General features: G+C 43.5%; 1 protein-coding gene and 1 non-coding gene across 2 annotated transcripts in view; one reads left to right on the top strand and one right to left on the bottom strand.

Moving 5' to 3' along the window:
* The first annotated feature begins 928 nt into the window (after positions 1-928).
* Positions 929-12,763, top strand: part of LOC124166493 (homeobox protein OTX1 A-like) — a 65,652-nt gene continuing 53,817 nt past the window's right edge. Inside the window, exon 1 of the mRNA XM_046544021.1 lies at positions 929-1,517. Coding sequence (XP_046399977.1) covers positions 1,322-1,517 — 196 coding nt within the window. The 5' untranslated portion in view covers positions 929-1,321. The remainder of the gene's footprint in view (positions 1,518-12,763) is intronic.
* Trnai-aau lies at positions 3,058-3,131 on the bottom strand. Its single transcript has one exon. It is a non-coding gene; the product is annotated as a tRNA-Ile (tRNA).

The raw sequence follows: 12,763 nt of genomic DNA, 5'->3' as shown, positions 1-12,763 counted from the left end.
AATAATGAAATTATGAAACATGCATTAAGTTTAACATAGGTTAGTTGGCTATACCACAAGTCATGGAATCTATTTATGAGTTCTATCGCTGCCGTTCAAATCTCATATTGATCGTGGAAAAAATGACATTCGGAATCTGTCTGTTCTACAATCTATCTCTCTTATTTTATTCATATGATCTGATCTTCCGTAGTACGTTGGCGTCCGCAAGATGTGGTTAACTTCTTAAGCTGGAATTATAGCAGAGCTCACAACGCAGCTTAATAAGAGTCCTCCATTGATAAAACCTGAAAATCACATCAAAGAAGTGGCATGAGAAACAGTTCACGTGTTCGAACTCTATCCCGGCGGCGATGGAGTTTTTTCACAGGCTAATTGCACCTCCATGATTTTATAGTATATCAATTTTACAAATTTATTGATGGATAAAATTTTTAAATTTGATTGAATAATTACTAGATATATTTAATAATGAAAAACACTTTATTACTTTCTTACTTTTCATTATTAATATGGAGCCTTTCCACCACGTAAAACCTTCAAGTTTCGATTTAAAATACATATTCCTCTTCATAAAGAGTTGTTTCGGATATCAATACTGTATTATGAACTTGACTTCCTTTATTGGTGTGATGTAATGTTTATATCTTTATCGATACCTACAATCTGACATTGTTATCTCTTCCTCTTTGCAGTTGATCCTCCTGCCGGTGGCGGAGCGGTCGCTGCCTGCTCGGGCGGCGGCTCCTCGCCCCCCGCACCCCCCGGACTGGAGGCCTCGCTGCCCCCCGCGCCCCGCCCCCACCCCTTGGACCCCCTAGGGGGGCCGCCACCCCCCTCCACGCCCCCGCAGCCCCCCCCTGCACCCGAAGACGACGCTTCCCCGTCCGTGGACTCGCCGTTCTCCTCCTGCTCGCCTCCTTCCGCCCCCGAGGACCACTTCGCTGCCCCCACGCCCCCTACCGCCCCCTCCTCCTCGCCCTTCCTGCCCCCGCCTCCTCCCCCGCCCTCCATCTTCACCACCACGGCCTCCTCAGCCTACCTCCCCGCCCCCTCCTCCTTCTTCCTGCCCCCGGCCTTCAACTCCGCCTCCTCCTCCCCCAGCGGGGGCGGCGGCGGCGGTGGAGGCGGTGGGGGCGGTGCGGCCGCCACCACCTCCTCCCCATCCTCCTGCTCCTCCTCCTCGTCGTCCTCCTCCTCCTCCAATAACTCCGCCTCCGGCCCCCCGCCGCCCCCGCCCTCGTTCCCGTTCGGCGGGGGCCCTTTCGGGGGCTACGCTGCCCCCGCCGCCCCCTCCTCCGCCTTCTCCTCCGCCTCCGACATGGCCTACCTCAAGCCGCCGCCCCCGGCCGCCCCCTCCTCCACGGCACCCTCTGCCCATCACCACCACCACCACCACATGCAGTTCGGGCACCACCACCACGCGCACCACCACCAGGGGCCGCACCATCCGCTCTCCGGGTTCGCCATGCCGCCCGACGTGGTAGCCGCGCACCATCACCCGGGATACCCATCCAGTGAGTATCTGTCCGCTCAAGAGTGAAATTAAAGAGAGAAATGTAAAAGGTATATCCCATTAAATTACATTTGAGATAATTTTCAGCATTCATAGTCAAGATGCGTTGTATCAATAGAATACAGTCGTTAAAAATGTCAAGATACCCGAGTTTGAAGTGTTGTATCTCGGCAACGACTCAATCTTTACGGTTTACGGTGAAACATAAACGGAATGAATAGGATTTTTTTCCACGTTACCTCAATATCATCAGGAACTCGTCCTTAATTTATCCACCTGTTCATGAAAAACCTTCAGTTTTTGGCGCTAGGAATATGGTAACTCCTTTGTAAATATCATCCTCGTTGATGGAGCTCGACATTAGAGAATACTAATGGTTTTGCTTGCGTTCATGTCAGTAATAAACGAAAATTTAATGTTAGTACTAATTTAATAATAATAATAATAATAATAATAATAATATATATTTATTCCACATTATGGTACATGAAATTATAACAGCTTACTCAAGCATGAGTTTTTACGAGGTGGAATATAGGCACCCCTGTGGTAAGGACCAGTGTTGGGCTTGCCACCTCTTAAACTAACAAGCTGATAGCTGGCTGGTGCGGCCAAAACAATAGAATATGCCATAACTAATGAGTCAAAGTACGCTTTTATTTAACGTGTGTTCCTTTAAAAATATTGTGAAAGATTGAAACATAAAAATTAATGAAAACTAATACATTTATTACCTAATACATAGAAATATTCCATACACTGAATTATAATAAAATCTATAAAAATAAATAAAAATATACATACAGAATTCAGACTAATGACATACAATGTTAAAATAATGTGCAAAGATAGTATTTAAAAGTACTCTTCAATATTCTACTTCAATATTCTCTTCAATACTCTAATGACAAGTGCTTTTACTTTACGAGAAATATATTGCTAATAATATGTCTGCTATACATCTACATCTACATCTACATCTACAAATTACCCTGCGAGCCACCTCTAGGGTGTTTGGCAGGGGGTGATCAATCACCAGCATGCAGCATGCATTTGGACTCCCACATGCACACCACACCGTCCAAGAAACGTCCCGTATAATAACAAACTATACTACTATATGCTGTTAGAAATAGAATATAGAATAGAAATTCAGAAACATGCAGTAAGTTTTACATAGGTTAGTAGGCTACACTACAAGTCATGCAATCTATTTACGCGTTCTATTGCTGCCGTTATAATCTCTTATTGATCGTGGAAAAAATGACATTCGGAATCTGTCTGTTCTGCAATCTATCTCTCTTATTTTATTTATATGATCTGATCTTCCGTAGTACGTTGGCGTTCGCAAGATATGGTTAACTTCGTCAGAAAAGACACTGCTCTTGAATTTATATAAAAGGTTTAGTCTATTTTTCAATCTACGGTCCGACAGAGATTCCCATCCGAGTTTATCTAAGAGGTCAGTTACACTAACAAGACTATCGTAACGACCTTTCACATACCTGGCAGCTCTTCTTTGCACGCGTTCTAAAAAATTCTGGCCCATGGGGGGATCGAACCCACGACCTTCGCGTTATTAGCACCACGCTGTAACCAACTGAGCTAATGGGCCTTGTGTGCCTTACTATACCATTGCTTCCACGTTCGTGTATCAGATATTTTAATGTTCAAATAAGTTTGGCATTCTCATCGCATCTAAACAGCTCTCGCTTACTTTCGCGAATTTCCTGCTCGCTCACTCCCGATAATATCCGCTGACTGAGGGTGAGTTGTGGCTCGCGCGCTCTCAGTCTTCAGTCAACGAGCACGCCGCATTCCGTGGTTCGCTGCAATGCGATCCACGTCGCGTGCGTGCCCACGAAGCCATCCACTCCCACTCTTGTCACGCGTGTCAGCTCGGAGGGCCCCTTACGTATTGGGGCACTGCTAGGGGCTTACCAACTGAACGAAAATGCCATCGGTCTTCACCTCTTGTAGACACTAACTCCGTGCTCCTCGCCTTCTGCATTTATCTACATGTGCACACTATCCCACAATCCGCTCGTCTCCTTAGGCGTTTGACAAGGGGGTGTTAAAATATTGCCGGGCTCTCTTTATTATTATTATCGTCATTATTATTACAGTATTCTACCGATTAAGGTAGGTTTCCATGGAGTACTAAAGAAAGGATCTGGGAGCCTCCCTTTCCTTACAGCGCTACCTTCTTCAATTCACTGTAAGGCCTACTCCCTTTCAATCTATCTAAAAATCCTATTCTTTTCCCTCCCCTCCCTCGTTTCCCTCGTGACCTGGAAATATAGTGGGGCTCTCATATTATCTTCTCTTAAAGATATCCATTCTCAATTGTTCAAGCAATCTAAGCCTAGCGCGTAGCCTGCGAGTCCATAGCGACTCACAGACTAATTCGTTTAACATCTGGGTAACGCTCTCTGTCCGACCGTTTTAATTTTTACAAATCGTGCAGTTTTTCTGTGCATTTTATTAAGTTCGCAAATTAAGTCAGTTAAATCAATTTTAAGCAATTTCAATTGCTAAAATGTAGACTTGGTGAATTGTTCATGGTGCCTCTAAGAATATTGATAGTGAATGGAAAATAGTGAATTCAACTAACATTTTCAGGGCATGCTCATAAGTTTATCAAATTTATATTTGTTGAAACTAATTGTATCAATGTCAATATTTAAAAAATCTAATTATAACCTTTCAACACAAAATATCTTTTTACTCAACCATCCCTGGTTTCATCACCTTGGGTGCAATTGTTTTAGGTGAGTGATCTGGGATACCATGGTAGATCGATAATATATTTTTTGTTCTAAGCTGCCAGAGCTATTTATTTTTGTCATGGGTATTTAAAAATTTGAAATAGTTAGAACATAAACACATCCAAAAATAGATGTAGCATTGGCTAATGCCGAATTCTGAAAGCAATTTTGAGATGTATTATTTTATTTCGATGAAGCAGGCTTCTGTTTAATTAATGTGCGATCTTGAGGCTTCTATTGGTTGTGTTTATCAATCTTATTTATCATTGTGTTAAGGATTGTATTTATCGGGCATAGTAATAGTGACGAAAATTTTCCTTACTCAATACGCCTTGTCTTTTCAAATGCTTGCGTACGCAGGAGCGCGTGTCAGTCCGTGGAAATCGACTGTTAGTGTGTTGGCTGAGTGTGGGTGCTTGAAAGTGGAGAGCCACGAGTTATAGAGAGTGGGAAGACTTAAATGATGTTTCTATGGCTTCCCCACCAACCCCCACTTCCTCACCCCTCGTCCCCCTCGCCATTTCACGGAGCAGACCAGTTAAAGGCAGCCAGCACACTCGCTCGATCGCGGTTTGTGAGAGTTATAGATTTCGGACTAGTTTCTAAGAAAGAAAATAGTGATACAATATACCGTAGGAAGTATTTGGCGCGAGATTTATGTGTTCTAAGGTCACTGCTGGCGTTCATAGAATGAATTAGCGCGAGGCCTGCGCAAATTAAGAGATGAATTTAGAGTAAAGTTCAACCACTTTCGAATTAGTGAGAAATTTACGGTGTGGAAATTGTCAACAGGTTTAGCCTCCAAGCAAGGAGTACATAAATAATGCTTTAGATAGCAGAGTAATATTTGAGCCAAGTTATTGGAAGGCCAAGCAAATATCGCACGATGCACGGAACGAATAAGCGGCACGCCACAGATAAAATAAGCCAGGTACCACACTCCATATTATTATTACTAAAGTAATCTACCGATTAAGGTGTGCATGTAATGACTATTTACTGAGTATTCTGGAAGCCTCTTTTCCCTTTCGTATGAGTACTTTTCCTCCCTTTTTTAATCAAGCCATGAAGTATGGATCAATGTTTCTCTTCCGTTGGAAAATGTTGGCCAAACAAGCATGGATTGATCCGCTCCTTACTACACGCACAAAACTCCAGAATTTGTTCAGTTCTTGCTACACTTATATAGGAAGCTACAATAATCGCAGACGATTAATAATATTAAATGTGTAGCCATCAAGTATAGTACCTAATAAATAATTATAGTTAACCCACGTGAAAAGTAAAAAAAAACGATCCATGGAGTTGAAATGAGATAAACGTGAACGCCGTCCCAAAATCATTCTTAACTATCCTACATAGACGCATTTAACGCTCAAATTACTCTCCCTAACAGGTCTTACGAGGAAGGAATGGCATCTTAAAATCTCTCCGTGTTGTCTCTGTCAGATCCTTTTTACCTTTCTCTCCCTTCGCTGCACTTCATTTCTCTGATCTAACTCCTCCCAAGAAGTGCTGGAGCATTTCGTGGCGACCATTTTCTCTTTTGACGAGTAATGCGAAGGGTTTTCCTGGAACGCGGTCGGAATGCTGTTTTCGGGCCGAAGTGTCCTCCTGCCCTTCGGACTAATTTCGTCGCACATTTCCCGAACACTTCCAAAAGACTCACTCCTCTTCCCTCCCGCCGACTTGAGAGCACTTCAGGGGCGTGCAACCGTGGTCGAATGCAACGTGGCTCTCACACACCAGTGAGTGCTCACGGCGGTGTGGTTTGGCTCGGGGCCCCAATGGGACCGCAAGAGAGGGCCCTTCCCACCGCCCCCTGCGGTCCTCCGTCTGCGACCACGAGTAGAGCGATTCTTGGCTTCCGCAAAGGTGCCAACAGGTTTAGCCTCCAAGCTAGGATACACGCCCCTGCTCACGAGTAAACGAATATTGCCGTAGGGGGCAGAGTAATATTTGAACCAAGTTATTGGAAGGTCATGCAAATATTATATTTTGCACGTAACGAATAAGCGGCAGACCAGTATCGCAGATAAAATTAAGCAAGTACGGCATTCCATATCATTATAACTAAAGTAATCTACCGATTGAGGTATGTTTGTATAGACAATTTACAAAGTATTCTGGAAGCCTCTTTTCCCTTCACGGACTTCCGCCTTCAAATCACAATTTAAGATATACTCAACTTTCATTATATCTAAAAACCGTATTCTCTTCCTTCCTCTCCCTTGTTTACCCAACTACATTCTACCCTCTAACACCATTTTCAACATCCCCTCTCCGCTAAGTAGGTACTCGCTCCATCCATACCTTCTGTTTCCTCCGTATTTCATCTAGAACCTGCCTCTCCTCACCCACCATGCCCAGCTATTCTTCATTACTCCTCCTCTCCATCCACTTCACCTTCTCCATTCTTCTCCACACCTCGAACTCTTCCAGTCTTCTCTCGTCCAACTTCATAAGTGTACATGCTTCCATACCGTAAAGCCCTTCACTAACGTTTTCTTTGCCCTCTTTAATAACGATCCTCTCGTAAGATCCTTCGTGTTCATGAACGCCTCTTTTGAAAAATTGAGTGGGTTGGAAGCCAAAGGGTACAAGTGATTTCTTTTTTCTAAACAGAGTTAAGGTACAGAAATTAGCTATAGAAAACGAACGAGATCAATTAGATACTTAATAGTGCATTTGATTTTCCACTCGATGTCAGCACAGAACGGAGACTCACTCGTTTCCCTTGGCAACCAGGTTTTTGTGTATTACTTCTAACAATTAATTTTGCCCAACTCTGTTGTGAAAAAAAATCACTCCTTGGTTTCTCAACCCTTTAATTTAAAATCGACCAAATCTCACCCTCGTAATATAATAATTAGCGCCGCCATTGACTTATGGACACTGGAAAATCGCCCTTAGTACTTTCTCCGGATGATTTATTGCTACGTACTTTTTTCCGTGGACCTTCCCTCAATTCCGTCAAAGGCTTTGCCTCCGTTCGAGCGGCGTCGTCTCGTCTCCAAAGACCCAAACCGCGAGTGTCCCGCGCCTATTGTCACCAGGGGTCTCCTCACGCCCCGTTGCACTCTGGGACACGGTCCATTGTCGCTGGGGACCGCGAGAGAGAGAGCTGCTTCTCAACCACCGCGGAGAATCCATTTCCTCTCCACAGCAGACGTTCTGCTGCAATGGGACCACCGCTCTTGAAAATTGCTACTCGTCCGAAGTGGCAGGAGGCCTGAAAGGAGATATTTTGGTGTGTTGAAGTCTGTTTTCGAGCGAAGTTACTCACCAAGGGGGTTGAAAGTTGGCGGAATGCAAGTAAAACAGTTTGGAATGTGCGGGAGAAAACATTGAGTATAGCGGAGTCAGAAAATATTTCCCCGGACCGGGAATCGAAATGCAGACCTTTGACTAACCGCGTTGCCACCAGGGATGGACCACGAGGACCGTACAATTGCCATGGGAAATGAGAAACCTAGATAGGGTAGTAGTCCGGATTGCAGAAAGTCCCTGGTTCCAGAGGAATTTTTCCTCGTGACAATGCGATATTCACTTCCTATGATGAGGCAGAAATTTAATAATCACAGAGTATATATTCAGATTAAGGTTAAACTAGACCTCTCAAAGCGGCTACAAACGCCGAGGCCCAATTACAAAACTCTACACTTCAATTTTACTTTATGAAATTGAAAAAGTTAGTATAGCATATACGGAATAAAAAATACAACTAGATATACCTACTTGTAAAAATAACGTAAAGTATCTTTCCTTTTAAGGATCGCGTACTCTTCCATCAGCCATGCCGTACTTCGAGGGTTTTATTTATTTGCTACCATGCCACCAAAAGTAGCACTTTATTGGCTTTTACATTGTAAAGGGTTATCAATTAAACGTGCTGGAATATCATTGTATAGGGGCGACCTTCCTCGGTGGTCTCGAACCCGCGGTCTTCGGTTCGCAATTCGATGATTTTACCCCACCGCCATCGTGGCCGACGTTTGTGGATGTCGGAAGAATGTACTCGAGATTTGAACCCGAGTTTCTTAGAATAGCAGTCTCTTTACCGATTGACCACCATTTCCCTAACGTTTCATTGTAGAGACGACAATGCTATCATGGAGAACTGCGTACACGGATTGCATTTTATAAAAAATAGTCGCTTTGACTATTTAATGCAGTTAAAAGTTTGCGACTTAAATTGTGGATCACGGATTGAGAAAAGAAAATTCACATTTGTGTAATCATGAGAATGTACTGCGTCGTACATAGGGACAGTACTGTGTCGAAACAATGGTCGGAAATGAAGTATCAGTGTGTAACTTACCAAAGTTATTTTCTCTTCCTCTTTTCCGCAGCCTTTTCTGGATAAATAGGCATTAAATCGGTGCGATTTAGAACCTAAATGCTAAGAATGCTTACATTATTTTTCATTCATTCTCGTAGACCTGACATCCTTCCCTATTGTCCCTCGCTATCCCCCTCAGCTTTTTCGCAAAATACATCTAAATCTCATATCTATTCTATATTCTTCCTTGTTGCCATCCACATTCAACACCTCGTTTACCCCTTCGTCGCACTGTTCAGCGTGTGCTGTCAACCCTTCAGACGTCCACCGCCGCCCTCTTTGTGCGATATGCCTCGCGAGGAACGCCCACTGCTTGGAACGTCAGCCTCTATAAAGAGGCAAGAATGGGACGACAGACCGTCCCATTCTGAGGCGAAGCACACATATCTTTGGCGGTTATATGCTTCGGCGAATGGTGGCGGGGCTTATTCTGGAGGCGTGTTGGACCGCGCCCCCTCTTCCTCGTGGTGGAGGCCTTCTCCTGGGGGCCTGCCTTCCTTTTGGGCCCCTACTCTAGCCTCTCCACCGATCTTCAGCGAGAGATAAGTGGCAGGAGGTGTCGCGCAGACGGATTGCGGGCAGGTAGAGAAAAGGGGCCCGTAAAGTGGCCTTCTGGGGGCCCCGCCCACTTGTATTCGGCCGCCACTGCAAGGCACACGCTCCCACCACCATCGCCTTTCTGATTCCGCCCTCTTTTATGCCGCTGTTACCTCCCAGATAATTCACTTAGCAGCCCCTCCTCCTTGAGTTATGCTCGTAAATCACTGTCCGAGATTACCCGCAGCGGATTTGTATGTAGTCGGGCGATGAAATCTTCTGGGGTCGTCCAGCGTTGAATATTAGGCGTCAATGTGTATCATTTAACATTCATTATTCTTTCCGTGCGCCATTCAGTTGTCGTTTAACCTTACTTAATCCAAAAATAAGGTGTGTTCATTTGAAGAACATCTTACATTGTGTAACCTTTCCATGTTAAATCAAGAATGCACATTTGTATTTTCCACTGAATTATCATAGTAAAATGCTAATTAATTGTATAAAAATATTTTATTATAATAATTAAGTGGTAAAAACAAAGTTGTGTTTTAATAATAACGAATATTACATTTATTGCCGTTCTAGTGACAAGTAAATCTCTATTATCTCCCAACGAGCAATGTAATATCCTATGATTTTTTTAGATTTGCGACTGTTTAAGCATCGTGAGTTTTGGACTTAAACCCAAAAGACTCCATGAGATATGTCCAGATTTGTGGTCAATCGTCAGAGGTGTATTTATCAACGGATTCATTTTGTTAAAAACGTTATTGTGACATGCGAGAAAAAATGCCCTAGACTACCTTATTGCAGCAAAGTAGTTAGGGGTGACATAAAAGAACCTCCATTTATCGGTTGGAGATTTTGGCCTCGTAGCCGCGATATTGGAAAAGAAACTTTGATTTGGAATATTTTTTGTAATTAGCAGTCATGGCTTCAATTTCAAATTTATCTGAATAATTAACCGCCATAATACATATACATGGCCGTGATTTACAATCAAAAGCATTTCACTATTTCATGTGAAGAAGCAGTCGCTGTTTTGGCATTAGCCTCGAATGATGACATCATATTTTGTAGTTTCGAATGGTTACATTTGTAAATTAATCTTTACATGTAATATTTTACGGCAGACATCAGAACCTAGCCCTATTCTTCCCTTTTAGCGTCAATATTGGTCTTTTCCAACTTTATTTCAATTTCACGTATCGAGTTGGTCCTTGTGTACCCTGCTATTCTGTGAGCCCCGAGCCTCCGGGCCTGACTGTGTTGACACCTATTTATATCTCGGGCCAAACACACGTCATTCGAGGGTTCCGGACGACCCTCACAGTGGCCGATCGCTGGACAGGCACAATTCAAAAGGGAGGGCTCCTCCTCCTTCCTCTATCCCATCTCAGTGAGGCTGCGGGTCCGACCCTAATCATCATCGTTCCCTTTTTCCATGGAAACTGTCCCCCAGTGCTGTCCATCACGCCTCTCTTTCCCGACACCACAAACCGCCTTCCACTCCTCCTCACGCGCCGCCGAACTCTTTTCTCTTGGTCTTCTCCCCAACGCGGAGGAGTGGTGCAGGCGTTGAAGTCTCCAGCGGCCGTGGATGCACTCATTGAAGTCTCCGCCTCATCGGCCTTCTCTTTGGCCGCCGCCCGTGGTTCTCGGAAGCGTTGGCCGGCAAACCGAGTGTGCAATTCCGCGTCGGGAAAAACATGTCAGTCACGGAGGCTGGGGTCGGGTGGCGGGAAGGGTCCTGCACTTCCCATTGTGTTCCACTGGTCGCACTTTTACCGATAAAAGGTGCTCGGAAGCTAGAGCTTATGTCTTCACCCTCTCGCCTATTTGTCGGAAGTTTTTGAAAGGAAAATGAAAACACGGAAAACAAGCCCGAAGGGTTGGTTTGGGCTCATTCCGTTCGGAAAAGGTGTTCCTTGCGATGGCTGCCGTGGGACGAAGATGGAAAAATTGGCCGAGATAAACCTGGCCCGGGTGCGCCTCGGAGTGAAGGGTGTTCTAAGCTGAAAGTGTTGAAGCACTTGACGAAGAGGATTTGGATTGTGGCTTTTGGAGTCCACGAAATTTTTTCAGCCATGATTGTTGGAATCGGCCATGGATGTGATTGGCTTGAGGGATAATCATTTAAATTGATGGATGTGTGGCGTTTTAAAGAATGATAACAATCTTGTTAGTGCCGCAAAAACTTTCTACTGAGACACTAACTTTTACTGAGTCATTTGACGATGTAGTAAATCTATTTAATCTGCGATATTTTATGCGCAATTTAATGTAGAGAATGATTAACTCCTATGTTAACGCCAAGCCTTAATATGCTGTTATTTCGATACTAAAATTTGCTTCTGTGTGTGTACTTAATGTATGTCTCGGCTTACTATAAAATAATTTGGAAAGAATACTTCACTCACCTACGAAAATATTTACCCTGCATTAATCGGTTATCGAAGTATTAAGCTTTTATTTTCACTTTATTCCTGCCGCGTGTACATTAAGGTTTGACAGTTAATGCTACAGCTGCTTTTAATGCATCGCAAGCATGAGCTATGGAATCATAAACGAAAATCACGGCCACTTCATCAAATTCGGGCATCAGACGCGCAGTCAAGATGATTCTGGCACGCACGGGATGGATATGGCAATTTTCTTTGCCTTACAATACTCCAAGTGCAAGGTGATTATCGTCGTAATCTAAAACATATCCCTTTTCATGTAGTCCCATAGTCCCTCTTTATATTCACGTTAGTGCTAAAGAAATTAGTGCGCATGAAAATACCTGTTAACGTGAGGTGCAAACAAATGGGTATTTTTAGGGGTAGGATCTCTCTGAGTACGCTGGCGATGAAGTTTCCCGGGTTTCCAGCCGGGTGAAAGTATCTATTCTAAGTATCTATCCTGCACCGGCACAACGTAATAAACCCGTAGATGGTGATTGACCACGCCATTAATGCCAGTTGACCAATAAACAGTCGAATAATCTTTCGGTTATGTCAAATAAAATTTAAAATATACGTAATTGAGTTTGTGCGAAACTTCCTAAACATTTTCCTTTTTCTAAGCACTCTATTATTGGCTGTAAAATCTCCATATATTTATAGCCGATTGAGGGATTTTTACGAATGAGTATAGATATTAATTTTTAGCCTGAGGAAGGCGATGATTGTAAAAGGCTGATTCCCAACCTCCTAATCTCTTCGTATGTGTTTGTCGTCAAGCTTCTCTTGACTACTGACTAATCCTGGCTAAAGTACGTTCTACATTTTTTGTTGTAGCAAGCATTGTTTCGTTGATAGTTGCGGAGAAATTCTGGAAATAAATCAAGTTTTTAAGGCCTGGTATTGTTTTAATAAAAAGCTAACGAGTACTATAAGTATTTAAACTTATGGCGTTCCCAGATCAGAAGCGCGCCATTGCTTAGCGAACACCATGGTTTAGTGTTTGTGTCCTCAGAGTAAATATATAAATAAACGCGCAAGATGGCTGCATCGCAACCACAAGCTGATGCAAAATTTGAACCTTCACTTTCAATATTTTTCCTGGGCAATGAATAATTTTGTTCTCGAAAATCAAGAAATTTAATTTCATTTGCAT

Source organism: Ischnura elegans, chromosome 10 (assembly GCF_921293095.1).
Source record: "Ischnura elegans chromosome 10, ioIscEleg1.1, whole genome shotgun sequence".
Classification (NCBI taxonomy): Eukaryota; Metazoa; Arthropoda; class Insecta; order Odonata; family Coenagrionidae; genus Ischnura; species Ischnura elegans.
This window is presented reverse-complemented; position numbering and strand designations above follow the sequence as displayed.